The following is a 21992-nucleotide window of genomic DNA, read 5'->3' as shown; positions in this document are numbered from 1 at the left end:
CTGAAATCCAACTAAATGACGTTCGTTAAGGCTTAAAGATTTCCACAACAGTTTCATGACAAATGCGAGAGGTCATTTTGGTGTTGCAGTGAATACTAACATAAAAACAAAGAATAATAGATTTCCTAAAGATCACGCATGAGAGAATTAGTCCTCAGAGATCATAAACTTGACGTCCATTAACTGCAACGTGTTTCATAAGCACACAAAAGGATTAAAACAAATATATATATATATATATATATATATATATAACCAACAACCAACAACCTCTTACCCTCTGGTTCAGGTTACAACATTCAAAACCGAAACTAATTCTCACTTTGAGACCATTCTCTGAAGTGCGTGAAAATACAGCCTTTTTTGGGACCAAAGTCTTTCAGTAACCTTACTTTTTATGCAAGAAAAGTAACTAGCATGCAGCGAGGCAGTGTTGATCTCTTTACAGATCGATGTCATAACACAATGATTGTCAAGCAGCACTAAACATCAAGCATGTTTCTGGCATGATCTACAGCAACCGCTGGTTAGAGAGAAGTCGAGTTCCCTAAGCCAGTATTAGATGACTAAACCGAAACATCCTTGGCACATTATCATGTTAAAGTCTTTGATATATGTATTTTTCTTTCATTCTGTGAAGTCTGAGCAAGCCTTCATCTAGATAGTCCAATGTGATTGGTTACTTCCTCACCTTTACCAGGAACCTTTCTGGCAGCATTAGCGAAGCTACTACAAAAGAAACCAAATGTGGCACTGATAAAAACTCCAACAAAACAAAATAAAACAACAGGCTTCTTATCGCTTGAGCTAGCTCATACTTAAGCTGCATTTAATTAAAAAAAAACAAAAAAACTTGATCTTGAAAGCTGAAATCGACTGCTTTTTTTTATTATTATTAATTTTTTTTTTATTTAATTTTTTTTAGAAAGCTTTTACTCCTAATTGTGAGTCACTTAAATGAAAATAAATAAATAGCAGGAACTAAGATTGCCGCCGTGCTCTGGTTATGACTATTTGCTGCAATCTTTTGGTTCACCTTCAGTTCGTTTGGTACTCTGGTCGTGCTTCTTAACCTCACTCTCTTTCACCACCTCATTACTTCCTGGAGGATCTTCTTCAGTTCCATTGAGATCTTTACACTGTCCATTAAGAACGGGCATCTGGGAGGAGTCCAGACCAGCAGGGTCCGGCTTGATTTGGACCAGGTTCATTTCCTCCTGAAGACACTCATCATCTTCTTCCAGTTTGCGCAGGATTATGGGGAGTTTAGCATCTGCATTCTCCAAAAGGGCGATGTCGCTTTCTTCGTACAGTGGCAGCGGGGTACCTTCGTCCAGCTGCTTCTGGAAGTGCAGGCGCTTGGCCTGACCGCAGGACACAGCACGCTCCAGAATCTCTTTCTCCCCCAGCCGAAGCTTTATAGCGATGCGGGAGTGCAGGGACAGGTCGGGCTTCTCCAGCATTGAGCGGTCCTCCTGAACACCACAACAACAGAGATCTTAAACGAATGACGACTGGTTAAAATTATCATTATTTGAAACCAATCAGAAACCAGATGGCTTGATTGAACAAAATCAGTTGATGACAGAACTTTCTGCAGTTTTCTACCCTGTTCTAAGAAACCTATGCAATTAAACTTTTTATTGATGATGCGTGTGTGAAAAGTTTAGAGATTGTTTGCCATTGCTCCAGCACCTCTGAGGTCGTCTTGTAGGTTTTGAGAAGCAGTGCAGCCCGTGTTTCCAGGAACGTCCACAGCTTAATTTCGTTCTCCCAGCTGACAGGGAATTCAGTGTTGCCCAGGGTGAAGATCTTGTTGATGGCGTGATCGCCCACCAGGTAGTCCCTGAGTTCGTCTGCAATCAGAAACACACACCTCTCTGGTTAAGGGAGCAATCTGCCGTGCTAGTGAGCCGGCAGGTCTGATCTGCAGCGATTATGTAAGGTATGATTACACGGCTGCAAACGAGATGAAAGGGCTTGCTGAATGACTGCATTCCTCATGCTGAATCCTTTCACACCAGTAAAACAGAATCCCCCAGCACAGGGGCTTCGCTTCGTTTAAAAATTAACATAAAAATATCTGAATAATGTATCAGCTCAGACTTAAGAGGTCTTGCCAGAGGACATGGCCTTGCTTTATGGGATTTATGACAAAAACCTTTACACAGATGTTTATAAATATTTCACCGACTCTGGATCAGTCCTTCCACACATCTGCCGCACTGTCTTGATCAATTAAACACCTGAGGGACACTTGTTTAGGCTTTGTTGTCCTGTCTACTTTAGTGTAAGGATGTGATATGGAATAAGGCATCTCACTTCCTGTTTTATGGCTCACAGATGGTGTATCTTTGTGCCATGCTTGAAGGTATCTGGACAAACAAAACAAATTTACCTTCAGTCATGCAGAAGACACGGAGGAAAGCCAGGAGCTGAGCCGATATGGGAGGCTCGCTGCAGTGCAGAGCAAAGATACTGGACCTGAAGGAGGAGAAGAACCGGAGAGGGTTCAAAGCAGGGTGTTACTCCAACTGACTCCACCCCCCTCCCCCTCTCAAATCAAACCCCAATTAACTCCAGCAGAATGGGCAGGTGCTAATGGAAGCCACCTGCCTGCACAAGACCACATCGCTGCTCCGTCACATGACAACTGACTGATCTGAAGCGATGAGAGACCACTGAACTTGATGCATTTTTAAAAACATGCTCAATCATTTATAATTTACCATTTAATTACTGGAGCATATCGATGGCCTTTTCCTGTCTGACTTACAGTGAAATGAAAAGGAGCACCATATATATATATATATAAATGTATGTTAACTATCACCTAATATTATTATTAAGTTTATTTATTTTTATTGTTTTTTTTTATTATTATTAAAGCTACTTTCATTAAGTTATTAGCCATTTTTTGTCTTTAAGTGGCTATTCAAACTTCCTATTCACTTGATAATAATCACATGATGGCAAAATGTAAAAAGGCATGGCCAACAGAGGCAGTTTTTCATGACTAATCTAAAGTGAATAATTCTTGTAGTAGTAGCTATTTTTCAGAACGTATAAGCAAAAAATAAAGAGGATGAGGTCTGATGGGTTTTTATATGGAATTAAAACTAGACTGAACACTACAATGATGAAAAGAAAAGATAATGTCTTTACATGGATCATGTGGACTGGAGCTTCGTTTCTGTACAGGATACTCACGCAGGAATCCCAGCACGAGCCAGAACCTCGGCCTTCATGGCATACAAACGTTCACTCTTGCTCACACCCAGCTTAATCTTCACGCGGTCGTGTGCGTTGTCTTCAAAGAAGAAACCATTGTGGATCACAAACTCTGCATTGGATCTTGTACCATAGAATATGTAGATCTAAGGGGGAGAGAAACCGGAAAACATTTGTCATTTTGGCATAACTATATCACATTACTACAGTAACGCATAATTAGTATAAGCACTGCCTTTTCATTTCATGACAGAAACAGACATGGATTAACAGGTCCATTGCACAGGTCTATGGTAATGGATCTGATATTAACCAGTGGCAGTTTAGCCCTGAAAACTTCCTTCCCATACTACTGTCCTTTAAACAATGCTCAAGTCTTCAGCTCAACAGTAAATCCAAGACATTTACAGATAGTGCTGTGCAGAGAGAGTGTGAAAGAGAGAGATAAAATAGTGCTGAGAGAAAGAGAAGGGGCAGAAAAGCACAGTTCAATTTTGTTCTCAGCCTCTCCACATTGAGTTCCGGCCCAGTGTAAAATCTGCAGCAGGAATCAGGGATCAAACGGCTCTGTATGGAGCAATGCTCCCAAAACGACGCTCTCCTACTCCCACCCCCCCCAACGCTTGTCCAAGTCCCACACGCCAACGCCGCACTCTCTTTCTTCTTCCACTGGCTGTCTCTGTGAATCTTATCAAATAATCCACATTCTGGAGGGGGGGTGGGGGTGTACACCTGTCCTATCACTGTGTGCCCCGCGTATCCGCTCTCCCCATTGCTGAATCTGAATGCATCCACACTCTGACACTTCCCCCGGGCCTCCATAATGCCCACTAGCTGATAAATGCATCACGGAAGCACAAGCATAAAGCAACAGCACCAAGGTAAAAGTGAGCCAATGGAAATTGAAAACGTACATGTGCATTAGGTGGACCATGAAATCCACCCGCCGATATTGTCAATCACAGAGGCAGATGTGATTTTGTCTGAGATCCTGGTGTAAAAGAGTAATGGTCACACTAATTGTCAAGACTCACCTGTTCAGCCTCTTTGTAATCTCTAAGAGCCACACATTCGCATCGGTCATCCTCTAGATTGTAGCCAGTTGTAATCTAGAACAGGACAGAAAAAGTTTTGTTCATATTTGAGTCACTTAATATACTCCTGAGGTATATATTTTACGGATTCAGGGAAAAATGGAATTCTCAGAGTTTACGGTTTTCAACACTGGTAATAATAAATGTGTGTTGCCCCAGTTTTTTTATTTTTATTTATTTTTTATAATAATAATAATAAACTAATAGACCTTTAAAAAAAATATCCAGTGAGAGCATCAAATATATATACTAAAACAATTAAGACTAAAATTTTGAATCCAACTTTCTCATGTCCAGTGTTGGCCTTGTTAATTTGTCTATAGGCAATTATTTGTGAATTTTGTCACAAATCCTAACAGTGTTTAAACTTACAAATGAGATGAAGTGTTCCCTGAACCTAATTTGAGTGACTGAAACATTCTGGACCCTGTTTACACTTTAGCACTCTCCATTTGTCATCAGATCTCATGTTAATGTCAAACCAGTTGGCACGGTCAAATTAAATGGTCAGCAAAAACATTTTTGTTACTTTAACATGAATAAAAGCTTCAAAATGTTTAGACAAATTCCCTAAACAAAATATAAACAAATCCAACAAATAAATGCCACTTAGTTACAGAGGCAGCCTATTAAAATAACATACCCTAACAAATACAATCCTTCACTATTAAAATCTTCACAAATAAACTAAATCCAATAAATGGAGTAAATTGCCCACGAAAACACTGCTATGAAACATACAAAATGTTTTATTAAATCTTAACCAGGGGACTGCAGGAAAACCTTTTCATTATACATTTTAATGACCGTGACTTTCCATGCACATGATAATTTTGAAACAAAACTTTGTTTTAGGATATAAGTGCATTACAGAATCATATGAACAGAGGTGATATATTGCTCTCTGGCAAGAGCTACAGAGCACAATCAAAGACACATTATCCAAATAAATACAAACTATCCCTTGAGATGAAGCCATTATCTACCGAAAAATCCCATCAGATGCTCCTGCATTCCTTGAAAGAAAATGTTTTTTTATAGAATTCTTTCAATAGAAGTGGAAACACTGTAAACATCCATGTCATGGAGGAATTTATATAAAAATGGTTAAACTGGATTGGTTGCAAAAGCGTCTTATTATTTTTGATGGGGAGTTCTGTATTCATTTTGAAAGCAGCACTTAATACTCACCAGGCCGTTGGTGTGGTTGCACATGTCCCAGAGAGGGATGAGGGCCAGTGTGACCCGACTTCCGTCTGCTGTAGGAATCTGGTTCTGACGGGTCATCACAGAGGACACTGCCCACCTGACATACAAACGCCATTGCTTCATTATAGATTCAAATCTGTTTCAATACTTGTTACAGACACAAAACAAGTCCAAAATAATTTTCAATTTCAAAGAATTGTCTGCATTTGATCAACTAAAATTGCTGAATACTAAATGAGAATATAATGATAATGGGTTTCTCTTGCTCTCTCATGTATGGACACTAACTGCAAAAAAATGTTCATGGTATTTAAATCACAACCTTCCCAACATTAAAGTCAGCGTTAACTTAAACTGTTGACCAAATTCCTTATTGTGACATTGCTGAGTGAACTGGAATATATTTGGAAAAATAGAATGTTCTGCAGAAGATTACATAACTTTTTTTTATTATTAATTATTCACCACAAGACCAGTAATGTGTGCTAACAAAGTAAACATTTAGTTTTGATGCTCATTTCACATGCAAAAAGGTTAACCAAATCAAAACGGGTCATTTACATCTAAAATTCTTAAATATGTAAGAGTAAAAATGGCCTGTTTAATTAAGGTCAAAGTGAGGATAGAAAATGGTCATAAAACTAAATTTACACCCGCAAAATCTTATATTACAAGTGGACTTCAGACAGAGAAAAAAAAATTCATAAAAAAAAAAAAAATTATAGCTGCTTAAATAGTCTACATATCAGGCAATATAATGACTTTAGAACTGAATTTGTCCTGGAGAAAAATAAAAGGTCTTATCTAGTCTAAATAAATAATCTGGATGTAATTTATTAATAGAAACTTCATGAAGTCCACCGAAGACAACATTAGCTGTGACAAGACGCTATTCCATTCTCTTCACACATTACCCAACGGGAGCACAGACTTGCATCATATTCACCAATCTGAAGATGAAAGGGGACCAATGATAAATTATTCCTTCACAGATAATCTGGTGCTAATGAAAGAACAATGAGAACAAACACCTCATTTTTAAAGGCCATCGCGTAGCCCTACAACCAACCTACAGCTCATCTTCCTGCTCTTTTCTTTTTTTGAACCTCAGCAGGGAAGAGAAGTTCCACTTTTTTTTTTTTTTTTTACATGATAGGACATTTCAACCAACCTGTAGTCATCAAAGGTAAAAGCATCCTTCAAGGGCAGTTTGCTGGCGTTCGGATGAGTCTGGGAATTGAACATGAAGAACAGAGAGTGGAGTGAAGGAAAAAGAGTTAAGGACAAGAGAGAAGGAGATATGGAGGTAGAGGGGGAAAGGAGGAAAGAGAGAGCAAGAAAAAAAAAAAAAAAAAAAAATCAGTCAGTGGAATTTCATTATGTGGCTGCCTAACAGATCCTAACAAGAGTGTAGCCAGGCAGAGAGCGTCCAGTGGTGCTATGCAAGGATCATGGTGGCATTAGCCCCCCATACATCACTGTCAACTTAATTTGTTGTGCCCAGCAGCCGTCATAAATCTGCTTCATCAATTTGTGTGACAGAGAGCCACTGGTGCCACAGAAATCTACATTTAAAGCCACAGACTCACTCCCTCCAAGGGCTCATTTGCAGCGGGTGTCATGGAGAGGGGAAAAAAAAGCTACAATCCCGTAGAAGAGAGAGAAAAAAAAAAAAAGAAGTAGGGAGCAAAGAATGCCAGGGTCTAATTCAGTCGGCCCGTAGCACCCTCCTGAACATGCAAAATGAGCCATAAAAATAGACGTAGGTATGAAGCTGAGAGTGAAGGATATTCTTCTTTTTCCCCACAGGTGCTCTCACGGCTGTGTGTGTGGCGCTTGTCCTGTGAAATGAAGCACTGTACTCCACAATGAAATACCGTGCAAACCGTAATGGTGCTGCTGATATGTATATAACACAATATATCAAAAAGCTTGTGCTCAAATATCATAATCACGACTCAGATGATCAGTCCATCACACAGTACGAGTGATAAAATTGCCCAACAGACACTGGAACCAAAACAACATAACAGAAAAAGTGAACCCAAATGTCATAAATCACTTTCAGATGCGAGTACAAAATAACTTCCTTAATAAAAACATCTTCGACATTTTTTTTTTTGAGTTCTGCTAATCAACATCTGCTAATCAACATCCAGCAAATGTTTGAAAATATAATTCATTTTTGACACCAATGAAAAACATCTGACCAAGGATTGATGAAAATTTCACATGTATACACACACACACACACACACACACACACACAGGACAGCAGACAAAAAAATAATAATAATTGGAACTCTTCTGCAACGATCAAGGCTCTGAAATCAGAAGACTTAAATTAAATTAAATTAAATTAAACTTATGCATTTAGCAGACACTTTAATCCAAAGCGACTTACATTGCATTCAGGCGAACAATTTTCTACAATAATGTGTTCTCTGGGATACGAACCCCCAACCTTGTGCTTGCTGACGCAATGCTCTACCAGTTGCTACAGGAACACTAGACTTATTTATAAGACTTATTTTTTGGTGCTTATAAATTCATGAATTCATTCAGCAGCATTAACACTCAGTAAAACATCTCTGTTTAAGTACCATGGAAGAAAGTCATACAGGTTTGTATGGGTTTGTTGGAATGACAACAAAGTTGTTGTTTTTTGTTTTGTTGTTGAAGGATTCTTTCAAAATACAATTTCCAGGAAATGTGATCCTTCTCAGATGTTTTATGTGTGCTTACTGGAACGGGGGCACAAACTCCTTCTGTCAACCAAGTTGCACCATTAAGCTCACAAACGGAGGAATAGAAGCATGAAGTACAAGCGCTCCGAAGTAGTGGCTAACTTTTACCTTCGATGTCTCTCCCCATTAATCAATTTCCCTAACACTAATTGAGCCCTGTATTCCCCCTCGCTGATCTAGAACCCACACACACTTAGCGAAGACGGTGATACTGTGTGGCCACATCATATCTTTGCCAGAGACTCAGTGTGTCAGCAGAGTACAGTCCAGGTTTGGCATTGCACTAGCCCTACAGCAGAGCAAAAGAACTTGTATTTCGACTGCCCCCACTGTGAGTAACCAGGCAAAGGTCTAACACACTCAGGTGGATGAAGGTCTACAGGTCAGCTGTGAATTAGTAAAGCATGATATAATAACAGAGCAAAGCCTGACCACTTCCTTTCAGTCTAACCCCAATTCTGGGAACAGGGTGACTTGGTAGCAGCGTTCACGTAGTGATGGACAACCATTAAAAGATAAGTGCTGGGTAAAGTCAACAAATTCAGTGTCTTGGGTTTGAACCTCACACTGCAGATGAAGGGAAGTGGTTCATGTAAGGATGGGGGGGGGGGGGGGGGGGGGCATAATACAGATTTTGATGGAAGTAATAGGGCAAATCACCAGAGACTCAAGTAGTTCTCCAGACTTCCTGCAGGAAGATGTGCTGAGGCCAGCTAAAAAAAGATGGGGAAATAACAATCTTTAAGCATCAGTGACCATTATAGGCCACCTGAAAAGGGTTAAAGTATTGTTAATGATATTTTCAGCCCTCTGAGAACTGAATACTTGAGTGCCCAAGTAGCTTAATAGATTCAATTAAGGCAATAATTAGTTGAACAGAGTGATAAACCTCTGAGGAAGGGCGAACCTGTCTGAAGAAAGGCCATGAAGAAACTGCCTGGATCCCTCAGAGCACTGTGGGTTAGGATAAGTAAAAAAAAAAATATAGGAAAATAAATATATAGGATGTGCGCAGATACAGAAGAAGTCGTTTGAGACGAACCAGAGGTAGTTTTAGACGGCACGTTTGATGAGGTGTAGTTTTTGGAGATGAAGGGCAGCTGCACCGCTGCAGGTTCTGCTTGTGATGCATTAGCATCACCAGAGAGAGGTAATTCATCATGTACCTCAATGGCACTGCGGCTCAGAGAGAGACGAGGAGGAATGGCCCTGTAAATCAATTAGAAAACAAAAGCTCCCACCACGAGCGCCTGCTCTCCTTAACGAGGACGGCGGGAAATGCTGCTAATTGGCCGGTGGCCTCCAGGAGGTCTTTCTGGAGCCGAGATCCCTAAGTGCACCATCCGCCGCTCTGGCCGGCATTCATTAGCTCGTCATCCATGCACATGCTGAGGTTCAAACGGGATTGATTTTACTCCTTACTTTCATTACGTTGACTGTTTCAACATTCAAATTTGTGCACTTGGCTAAAAATGGCCAAATGGCTAAAAATTATGAAACGAAAACAGACACATGCCTGCTTCGTCATTCAATGTTGCAAACTCTGTCATTTTCCGAGCTGCATCAGGAAGGTCAGACATATCTTCCCAGGTGCAGAGAGAAGGGGTGGGATGGGAGCATACCACAGGGACCCTGTTCATTTCTCATCAACAGCGGCAGATGCAGCACACAAAGGTTACTTTGCATTCGCTGCATACCAGGGTCACCTTATGAGGTTCACCCCCACCCCCCAACACACACACGCACGCACAGGCATCCCGCCCCAGTGAGAAAGGAGTGACTCCCTCGTGGACACGGGAGGTGCTAGGATACTCCTTGGAGAGCAACTGGCGTTGACAACAGCCTATCCTTCTTCACGCAGTCATATATATATATATATAAAAAGCTCCTCGATTCCAGCAGGTGAAGGGCCTTGCTTTCTCAGTTTTTTCTGAGGAGAAGCAGGGGGTGGGTGGGGGTACCAGATACAGCAGGCAGCGGGAGGAGGTAGAAGAAGGGGGGACTGGGGTTACCAGTCATGTGTGGAAGGTACAATCAGGTCAATTCAATTCAAAGCCAATGCGACAAGCTAATTTTCCAGCCCGGTCATCTGCGGCTGCCTCCGAAGAGAGGCTGACATTGACAGTAGTCATTACAGTGACGCTGGCTCCCAACCTGAAGAGCCAAGAGGAGAGGAGCGGACAGGACACTCACTGAAGGGCCTGCAAGACAACTCTACCCCTCAACTGAACCTCTCTAGAAAATAAAACGGAGCTTTAGATGAGCAAAAAGAAAAAGTTATATGTTCATTTCACTCCGAGTTCCTGCCTGAACGCACACAGAATGAATCTTTCAGTTCATTAAAAGATTTGCACGGTGTGATTCATTACGCCAATAGGTCATGAGATCCTCTAGCTTTATTTCAGCAACACAAACTTTAACCAAGTTCGGAGTTTCAGAGGAAGAAATGCTTCATTTGAAGCTTAACTCACTTCTGCCACCTAATGGACAATGAAACTGCTTAAAGTAGCAGATGCATATATTCCAGTTTATTGTTTCCCCTGTTATTCGTCTCAGTACCTGTATAGAAAACGGTATACATGCACTTGATTAAAGTTATTAGAGTACAAGAAACAATAATACCGCTCCTAATTACACTCCAACCCCCTTTTATAAACTAGAAAACATTTAATAAAGAAATCATCAGCTGATTTGCAGACAAAATGACAAATACATTAACTATTTGCATGAATATTTGATGCCTTATCTTGACAGTAATGTGAAATATTAGTTTCTTTTCCCTAATTGACAGTCATCTAATGAAAGAAACAAAATGTACTGGCAGAGATTTTGAATAGAAATTGGGGAGAACTGGAAGAGCATATTATTGCTTCCTTAATAGCCAAGAAGAGGTTCAAGAAACGGGATAAAAAAATTATTGGACAGATTCAGTCACACTGAATGAACTCCCATCTCAATATGTCATTTAATAATCATAAATCTGCATATTCAAAATAATTTATTACAACACTGAAATTACATTTTATGGTAATATTATGCACTCTTAGTAACCAAAGTGGAAAGAACATGTTCTAAAACTTAAGAGGTTAAGGCTACCACTGAATATTAAGCACAGATGTTTCACTTTCAGATGTTAGGTCAAAGCAAAACTCAGTCATTTCTGATTATTGTTTAGTTTGAATGGTGGAAACAAGCAGATGTCTTTACTTCTGCAGTGACAAAAAGATATTCTATTTTTAGTCTAGAAGTAAATTAATATTGTTCCCGATTGAAACAGAGCAAAGAGTATCACACCATTTGGCATTTCATAGCCTTTCCGAACACCAAAATCTAAAACTTTTGGACGTGAACGTTATTATGTAAAAGCAAACTAATTAATGCTCATTTATATTTTGCTTTCAACATTATATTAAAGGATAAACATCTCCCCCTGCTGGCCAAAATCTGCCACTGCGGCACCATCTCTGAGCCATGTCAATGGCAGCTTATCAGGGGCCCTGAAATTGGGTGCAAGAGGGCATTATAAAGCTCATTTTACCCATCTCCAATGTGCCTTCAATGGCAGGGATCCTTTTAAAACTGGATTTCCTCACCTCAGCAGACAGCTGTGTAAAGGACAGCTATTCATGTGGCTAGAGTCTGAATAACTTGTAGTGCTGATTGCTTAAAGAGCCCTGCACTCAAATGGCTGGCAGTCCATGTATGAGACACAGATAGGGCTATCACTCACCGCACTCATCAAAACTGCCATACGTATGAGCACAACTCCATGAGTTAACTGAAGAAAGTTTGTATTTTTGTGTACTTTCTGCAGTCCATTCAGGGAAATCCGTAGCAGTAAAGTGAGTCTAGGTGCTGAGGTTATGCCTATATTAAGCCCTGAAGTTATACTGTCTGGAAAAAAGTAGGTAAATATATATAAAACAGTATGCAGAATGCAACAGTAACTAATTTAAGCTTTAAAACACTTGTCACATGATCACAATACATTGCCTTTTTTAACAAACAGCTTTAAATTAAATAATGTGATGGGTTTTTTTTTATTCATTTATAGATGTAAAAATGTTTTGGCAGTAAAATTTATCAATTCAATTAAGATTGTGTTTGTCACTTTGTCTTCATTTGTCACTCTTTGAATTAAAAGCCTAGCTAAATGAATAAGTATTTACACACACACACACACACACACAGACAATTATGAGAGAAGTTTCATGACTTACGTGGATGACTTTGTAGAAGTAAGCATACTGCCGCGCTGTGTTTTTGTATTGACTGAGTACGTCCTGTATGGCTTGTGTGGCCAGCAGGTGGCGCACTTCATCCTCTTCAAAGTACAGGGGTGTGTCGTAGTCAGCAGGCAGGGTCTTGATGTAGGGCAGCCAAGGTGAGCTGGGATTGGCCCGTTCACACAGCAAGTGTAGAGCCAGAGTCACATTGCCCATGGCCTGAAGGATCCGGTCCTGACTGTACAGTGGCCCTGTGAAAAAAAAAGGTGAATTTAGGGGTCTGTCTGGATATGTTTTATAAGCATTAGATTTAGAACTCAACTAAAGTTCACTAAAGTTCACTTTCACACTAGGTTTTTTGATGTGGACATGTGTTTAATTGTGCAGAAAGCTTGGTATGTTTGAAAGCCCAAGGCTGCAACACGAGTCATTAAGGCAAAGGCCAAAGTACTAAAATCACATTAAAAAAAATGATTAAAACTTAAACTAAACACACGGCAACCGTCACAGCCCTATTAAATAATATAATAAATAAAAAGAAAACCGACAATAAACAAAGAAGAGAGCAAGCTAGTTTTAGAGGTCTTTTTTATAATTTTGTAATAAATGAAAAGAAAATGGATAGAATACAAAAAGATAAGAAAGGTGGTTAGATTTTTTTCTTTTTTTAAGAATTGGATAGTTAATTTAAGAATTGAATAGTTAAGAGTTGAATAGTGAGTGCTAAAGTTATAGGGTCAAATAAAGATGGAAGAGATGTGTTTTAAGCTAAGCTAAGATGGCTAAGGCTATTAAAAAAAAAAAATAACAACATTAGTATATAAATAATACTAAAATAGCACTGGTTCTAGGGCTGTGCGATATGGACAAAAAAAAAAAGCATCACGATTTTTTGATCACTTTTGCGATTTCGATTTTAATCACGATTTTGACACACACAGGCATGCTTTACAGTCATAAATGCATTCAGTATAAATTTTAAACATTTCCAAAAGAAAACCAAATGAGAGCTTTATCAAAAAGTTGTAACATGTCTCTAGAACAGACTTAAGTCAAAATAATCACTAAGTAAAGATGTCAAACAAAATCTAGACAAATGGCAAAAAATCATAATAAAAAAATAAAATCAAACCTGTGTTCAGGGATGTTTTTTTTTGCCATGCATTGGTCATAGAGCTCACTGTAGCGGTGCCTCAGGTGTTATATGTTTTGCCCAATATATTTATTGCCCAAGGTTCACACATACTCCATCTGCAGTGCGTATACAGTAAGTTGTGTACGCGGTTCAGAAGCAGCAACGAGAGCGCATTATTGTAAGGCGAAAGCACATTAAAATAATGCACGAGCGCGAATCTATCCGCTCGCACGCAGATTTCCTTTGCTCTGTTAACAAAACCAGATGTGCGTGCTCAGATCATAGACTGTATAAGGCTCAGATACACGCTGCCTTACAACGTGTCTCCTCTCGCTCAACCTGTGTCCTGTGCACTCACAACTCTCTCTGTGCTCATGCGCAAGATATGAAATCTTTTCGCACCTTTCTATTTATAACCTTTTCTGTTCTCATCTTTTACAGCGTGCAGTGTGAACATTCTGATCCGTTAACATGGGCTCAAAAAAAAAAAAAAGGCTACGCATCACAGACAGAGTGTGTGAACCTGGAGTTAAGCAGCATATGCCCAGTCTGCTCTGTTCTCGCACTCCACTTAGGTGCGCTGCATCCTGATTGGTTCAGACAACATACTGCGGGAGGTCGAGGCTGCGGAAAATCGTGCTATAAAGCGATTTAGAAATCACGAACACTCAAAACGCGATTTTATTTCGATTAATCGCACAGCCCTAACTTGTTGTAAATGGAGCAAATATTAAGAAAACAACACTGGAGCAACATCTTCATGGAAGAATGAAAATTAAGAATGTTAAATAGCAAGCTACTAATATACATTTTAACAAAGTTATAGAAATGTAATCAAAAAATTTGCTGTATGTTTGTCCCATACACTCAGATTGCACTGGCATGTTTTGTGTGAAGTGTTCAGCTGTTGAACAAGTCAAATAATTTTTCTGTGGTAATCAACAGATTAAAAGTTGTATTTAACCTGGAACAAAAAGGTAACATTTATATAATTTTGGTCTCCATTTTCACTGTAGGGAGAGAAACATTTGCATTTCAAATGTGACATGTCATTGTCTGAGTTTGAGGTCAGAGATTGACATTGCTACAACTATGCAAACTCACCAAGGACAGAGTTCTTAGCAGATTCCACAGTCATCAGCATTTTTCTAGGGACCCACAGGAACAGCTCCTCTGCCTGAATTGGACAGAAAGCCCACAGAACAATTTAAATTGTCACTATCAAAAACGCACATGCAAAATCGACAATTGTTCTAATGTACTGTTGCACACAAATTTAGTTTAATTAGGGCTAGTCCTTTCCTGACACATTCAAATTTCATTATTTTAAATAGAAACCTTAAAAACATTGTGTAAAACTGTTGCAAAAGCAACTGAAAATGTCAATAAGTCATCATTGATTTAATCAAGCCAGGAGTTAAAATATGACCAGCAGTGATCAATAACCTATATATATTCCCTCCAAAAGCATTAACAAGGATGATGGTAAAAACAGCTCTGATCAATACATACACAGCTGTAATTACCACTTGGTCACTGACCATAAAGAAGGACCGCACAAATCATTATCATTTCTGTATCTATAACCAATATATAAGATGCGTTATTTATTTTTCTCTCAAGATATGACACTCTGCAGGTGGCAGAAAAAGCCAGCACATTGCACGCATACAATTTTGCCACAAACTGAATCTCGATAATACACAAGTGTGTGAAGTCAGAAAGACTACAAACATGAGGTCTGGTTCATATTGCAGCTTATTTTGCTAGGAACAGCCCCATTTAGAGACAAAGGCGCAGCAAGACCTGAACTTGTAAAAACTGTTTTACCATCAAAGAGTCCTTGGACTAAGTGAGAAAGAAACCAACCTTAATATCTCTGGTGGCCTTCAGACCATATCCTTCATCTGCAAAGTTGGAGATCTCAAAACAGTCACAAGAAGCCCCGCATTCTGCGGCCCAGGCCATCAGCTCGGAGAAAAAGTCCTCCCTGGTTCCCTCGAATGATACTGACAACCCTGAGAAAATAATACAGTCCTATCACAAGCTGGTTTAGCTATTGTATGTATACTGAACATCAGCATGAGAAGTTTTCTCTGTAATGATTTCCATTATTCTTCAGCAGTCTACTGAATTATGTTTTGTAACACCACACAATTGGACCTAAACGGTGCTATCTATAACTCTTGTGTATCCTGCTGCATAATGTGCCGTCTAACATTTATTCTAATGGATATTTATCTGTTCTAATGCACATCTCTGAGACTCCCACTGAGTATTTTATTAAGTAATGTGATAGGATCTTACTCAAGTCATCACATCACTGTAACTGAATACATCAACTTACTGCATATGTGCATATTGATGTAGAAGTCATTCTATTAGATAAAGAAATGTGGAACATGCAATCTTTTATGATAATAAGACTTCTCATAATGTCGTAAATGAATCCAAAAAGCCATTATTTACTCACCCTCTTGTTGTTCCAAGACATTTTTATAGCAAAAAGTAAGGAAAAGGGTCAAAAACTAATAGCCAAGCTATCATTTGACTAAAAGTCCAAAAATAGTGCATGAGCCATATGGACAACATTTATTCTATTCTACTTTATATATTTTTGGCCAGTTTTGAAGCTTTATAGGATCCACCTCATTTGCATTGTGTGGGTAAAGATCATTACATTTTTCATTTACCCAGAAAAAAAGAAAGTAATAAGCACAAGTAAAAATGACAATTAATTTAATATCTGGGTGAACTATTCCTTTAAATTCCACACCATCTGTTTTTTCCGACCTCTTTTTTTTCTTGCAACTAGGCCAGTTTAATACTTTAGTCCTTAAGATTGGTCAATGGCAAACCACAAGGCAAACTATGCTATGTAAAAGATACAGAACTGCTAAATCATATTAATTTCGAACCAACTGTGTACCTTTCTGTTTCTTACGGATCTTCTCCACCAGAGCTCGGACCTGAATATATTCCTCCCACTCTTTCCCAGGAGAGGGAGCAGCACTGCTACACTCTGAATGGGGGAAAGAAAATAAAAACATTCCAATAAGTTTATATTTAACAATCACTTATGTTATGATCTACAAAACCCAATGGGTGACCGTGGGGTAAATAACTTATTGTTCCATGTTAAAGAAATAGAAAAAAGAAAAAAAAAAAAAAATAGTTACTCAACCTCAGGCCATCCAAGATAATAATAATAATAATTCCTTACATTTATATAAAGATGTACAGTAGATTAGTTTATTTCTACATAAGAACAGATTTTTGAAGAAATTTAGCATCACATCACTTTGGTCACCCATGAATCCTGTGTATTAAATAGGTACCGTCAGAATGAGAGCCAACAACTTAAGCTCTCAGCAATTTATTTTTCTTAACATGTTGTACAGCACTTTGGCCGACTAAGGTTGATTATAAATGTGCTTTATAAATAAAACCGAACTGAACTAATTTGAGAAACCACATGATTCCAACCTTTTAAAGGGTTAGTTCACCCAAAAATTTAAATTAGCCCATAAATCACTCACCATCAAGTCATCTTAGGTGTATATGACTTTCTTCTTTTGGACGAATCCAGTCAGAGTTATATTAAAAATTGTCTGTGATCTTTCAAGTGGTTTCATGGCACTCAGCGGGTGTTGCATGCATCAGTCCAAAAGAAGTTAAATAAAAATCGCCCATCCATTTAAAAACAAAATGTCTTACAAGGCTCCGGAGGTGAACAAAGTATTTCTGTAGCAAAGCGATGCATTTTGTAAGAAAAATATCCATATTCAAAACTTAATATTCACTTATTATACCACCAAGAAGAAAGTCATATATACATAGGATGACTTAAGGGTGAGAAATTTATGGGCCGATTTTCATTTTTGGGTGAACTTACCCTTAAAATTAATTTCTTGTGAAACAAAAAGCTGTGCTCTCCGCTGTAGAAAACAATATTATAGATAGAGGACTCGTATTTTAGCTAGAAGCAATGATTTGAAGTTAAAAACATCTTGATGGATTTATTTATTAGAAAAGCTTTACGCTTTGATGTTAATTAATGGACTGGAGATTTTATCAGCTGTTTGGACTTTGATTCTGACGGCACCCATTCACTGCAGAGGATCCTTTGGTGAGCAAGTGACGTAATGCTAAATTTCTCCACATCTGACCCAAAACACAACTCTTGAATGGCCTGAGGTGGAGAATATTTTCAGAAACATTTCATTTCTGGGTGAACTATTCCTTTAAGTATAATTCCAGGGGAAAACAAAATGCTGGCTGATCTGTGTCTTCTACTAGCCGTTTTTTTGAAAATTGTGGCATTCACTGGCTTGGTTACAGTACAGCCTGCAAACTGCCTGTAATCTAAACAAATTCATGTCCTCCCCAAAATGAGACATTGTGAAGACCTGTTTGACATTGTAGTCAAAAATTTGGACTGATAACCAAATGACTCCATGAAATGAGCACTTAACCTCAGGTGGCAGCATTTGGATAAAAGCGTCAGATGATTAAATTAAGAAACCATTCTAAATAGAGGCTCAATTTTCAGCATCCAGCTGCATCTTTTTTGCCATAACAAATATTATAACAATCATGTAATGTGATTATGCCATAATCAAAAAAAAAAAATTGTGTACCAGTGACGCACACATGCAGTGTTGCTCCTCATTAAAGTAATTCAACACAACAGTATATCAAGAACAGGAATGCAGCCATAAAGAATACTTTATACTCACTCTGCAGCAGTTCAGAGATTAAATTCATCATCTCTTTCGGAGAAACCACAGCTGTGGCCCCAGTCCCCGATTTCTGGGTCTTCACTCTGCTCTTTTTACCCATCTTGCTCGTCTGGGAGAAAGGATCGCTGTAATAATTGCAAGTTGAAAGCAACAGAATAAATGTAAAAAATTTAAGTAAAAATAAAGCTAAATGCTTTAAAGCTAATGACCAGGTTTCATATCTCCTCCATGCAACCTAGAAGCCTGTATAATAAATGATCCTACACCTCTTATAAATGTTTACATCTAGTGGACTAGGTACAGTATATTCACAACTAATTGGTTGAAACATGTGAATGAGAGTATTTGGGTGTGAAACAGAGCCTAAAATTACTGCCAAGAAAGGTTAATGGTCTCTGTGAGGGATTATACAGATGGCTACAGTGAGCCAAAGAGCACTACATCAGGTACTTCATTGTAAACACTGAACATGTGGCTTACATGAACCTCATCAAATACAACAAACTTGCGTCATTTACATAAAACTTCCATGTAGGTAGACTGAATGAATGACTCCTATGGCAGCTGCTCCCATATTTCAGAAACTGTCTGGCTGCTTTACCTGTACACATTTGGGCAAAACATAAAAAAAATACTGAAAGACCATTACTATAATAATTCTATATAATTCTATTTCTATAGTAATTCTATATTATTTGTTATTGTGATAGTTTTGAGTTTTGAGAATTACATTTTGTAAATTGGAAAAGTTGCTGCTTAAGTTTTTATAATAGCAATATGCATATACTCCAGAATGTTATGAAGAGTGATCAGATGAATTGCATAGTCCTTCTTTGCCATGAAAATCAACTTAATCCCAAAAAAACCTTTCTTAAAGGACTTAAGGACTTAAAGAACCTGCTGAGATCATTTCAGTAATCGTCTTGTTAACTCAGGTGAGAATGTTGACGAGCACAAGGCTGGAGATCATTATGTCAGGCTGATTGGGTTAGAATGTCAGACTTGACATGTTAAAAGGAGGGTGATGCTTGAAATCATTGTTCTTCCATTGTTAACCATGGTGACCTGCAAAGAAACGCGTGCAGCCATCATTGCGTTGCATAAAAATGGCTTCACAGGCAAGGATATTGTGGCTACTAAGATTGCACCTAAGGGTGTACTCACACTAGCCAGTTTGAACCGTGCCCGAGTGCGTTTGACCACCAAAGCGCGGTTCGTTTGACTAGTGTGAGTGCTCCGAACCGTGCCCGGGCGCGGCTCGATTAGCCGGCCCTGGCCTGCTTGGAAGAGGTGGACTCGGGCGCGGTTCGCATGCAGTGTGAGCGCTAACCGTGCTGGAGCACGGAACAGGACGCGTGGCGTCACGGTTTTGCGACGCTCCAAAAGTGCAGCTGCAAAGTCCTTGCTGCACTTCAGCTGGTACCTTGCAAACCTCCTCATACGAGCAGCACGATTACGTGAAAAAACATCTGTTTAACAACAGGCTGTGAGAGGGCTGTGGACCAAACGACACAAAATCGTACGGGACGGGACAATCGTACTCGGGCCCGGTTCATGGCAACCGTGCCTAGTGTGAGTACACCCTAAATCAACAATTTATAGGATCATCAAGAACTTCAAGGAAAGAGGCATCCAAGAAAGTCCAGGATGGTCTCCTAAAGAGGATTCAGCTGCGGGATCGGAGTGCCATCAGTGCAGAGCTTGCTCAGGAATGGCAGCAGACAGGTGTGAGCGCATCTGCACGCACAGTGAGGCCAAGACTTTTGGAAGATGGCCTGGTGTCAAGAAGGGCAGCAAAGAAGCCACTTCTCTGCAAAAAATCATCAGGGACAGATTGATCTTCTGCAGAAAGTATAGTGAATGGACTGCTGAGGACTGGGGCAAAGTCATCTTCTCCGATGAAGCCCCTTTCCGATTGTTTGGGGCATCTGGAAAAAGGCTTGTCCGGAGAAGAAAAGGTGAACGCTACCATCAGTCCTGTGTCATGCCAACAGTAAAGCATCCTGACACCATTCATGTGTGGGGTTGCTTCTCATCCAAGGGAGTGGGCTCACTCACAATTCTGCCCAAAATCACAGCCATGAATAAAGAATGGTACCAAAACACCCTCCAACAGCAACTTCTTCCAACAATCCAACAACAGTTTGGTGAAGAACAATGCATTTTCCATCACGATGGAGGACCGTGCCATAAGGCAAAAGTGATAACTAAGTGGCTCGGGGACCAGAATGTTGAAATTTTGGGTCCATGGCCTGGAAACTCCCCAGATCTTAATCCCATTGAGAACTTGTGGTCAATCCTCAAGAGGCGGGTGGACAAACAAAAACCCACTAATTCTGACAAACTCCAAGAAGTGATTATGAAAGAATGGGTTGCTATCAGTCAGGATTTGGCCCAGAAGTTGATTGAGAGCATGCCCAGTCAAATTGCAGAGGTCCTGAAAAAGAAGGACCAACACTGCAAATACTGACTCTTTGCATAAATGTCATGTAATTATCGATAAAAGCCTTTGAAACGTATGAAGTGCTTGTAATTATATTTCAGTACATCACAGAAACAACTGAAACAAAGATCTAAAAGCAGTTTAGCAGCAAACTTTTTGAAAACTAGTATTTATGTAATTCTCAAAACTTTTGGCCACGACTGTAGTTTTTCAGAGATGTTTCAGCCATAGATATGTCCATCAAATACCCAAGCCACCTGTTTACTAAAAAATGACAGGCCCAACTGTATTAATGAACTGCAAATTGGGTTGAAACACTTAAAAGTAAGCTACTTAAGACTGAAACCAAAAAAAGGGAACCAGCAGCAGCACTGCAGCTATACTGGGTGACAGACAGCAAAAGACATTCAAACAAACAACAAACTCTACGTGTTAAAATTCAAAATACAAGATCAGTGTATTAGCTAATGATCTTAGCAGATTGATGCCTTAAAATAACTCCGACTGGCCCAATGCATCCATTCAAACCTACCAGTAACTTAGATGATAACCTGCTTCACATTACACGCTATTGCACTGCACGTCAGTCTTCATTTCAAACACTGGGTGGTCCAGTGATCATGACTAATACAAATGCATGAATCAAAACCTCGATATACATATAATGCATCTATTCATTCATTCATATTTACATCCATCCATCTATCTGTCTATCAATGGACCAAGTGTCTCAAAATCTGGTTAGTTGCCTACAGACATAATTTTAGGGCATCATAGGCACGTTTGAAACGTTCAACAACATATTGGGGAGCATACTGAACGCTTTAAGCACGCCTACGACGCCCAGATATGCTGCCACAAGATTTTGACAAGATATGCTGCCACAAGATTTTGAGACACATTCAATGTGTTAATAATCAGCATGCTTGTATTTCGCAATTTGCCACCATTTACAGCGTACATTTACGACGCATTTGCAGGCATGTGGCTTACTATATCTTGCTTAACTATCGTAAACACCTTGTGCCCGTTTGCAAACATTATTTAATCAGACTGAACACCAAAACTACCTTCCAATTGACTGCAGTGATCCTCCTGTCAACCTGGAATTCAATCCTCTTCTATCTACCTACACGGTCTGCTGATAAAACCTAACTTTTCTTCA

The 21992-nt window shown here is 39.3% G+C and overlaps 1 protein-coding gene across 2 annotated transcripts; it reads right to left on the bottom strand.

Annotated features, from left to right (window-relative positions):
* Window positions 1-942: 942 nt before the first annotated feature.
* Window positions 943-21986, bottom strand: LOC132111441 (actin-histidine N-methyltransferase-like). Of its 2 annotated transcripts, none has more exons than XM_059518733.1 (13): window positions 21898-21986; window positions 18382-18509; window positions 16572-16664; window positions 15512-15660; window positions 14747-14819; window positions 12502-12758; window positions 6706-6764; window positions 5517-5631; window positions 4266-4340; window positions 3211-3377; window positions 2399-2484; window positions 1696-1856; window positions 943-1475 (listed from the first exon to the last, which is right to left on the bottom strand). In XM_059518733.1, exons 2-13 carry the CDS (start codon window positions 18482-18484, stop codon window positions 1011-1013), a joined length of 1803 nt encoding a protein of 600 aa, XP_059374716.1. In that variant the 5' UTR covers window positions 18485-18509; window positions 21898-21986; the 3' UTR covers window positions 943-1010. The 2 variants fall into 2 exon arrangements, with proteins under 2 accessions (XP_059374716.1, XP_059374717.1); XM_059518734.1 differs by having other exon boundaries at window positions 18382-18493.
* Between the last annotated feature and the right edge of the window lie 6 nt (window positions 21987-21992).

The sequence above is a fragment of the Carassius carassius genome, chromosome 31 (genome assembly GCF_963082965.1).
Source record: "Carassius carassius chromosome 31, fCarCar2.1, whole genome shotgun sequence".
NCBI classification, from domain to species: domain Eukaryota; kingdom Metazoa; phylum Chordata; class Actinopteri; order Cypriniformes; family Cyprinidae; genus Carassius; species Carassius carassius.
This window is presented reverse-complemented; position numbering and strand designations above follow the sequence as displayed.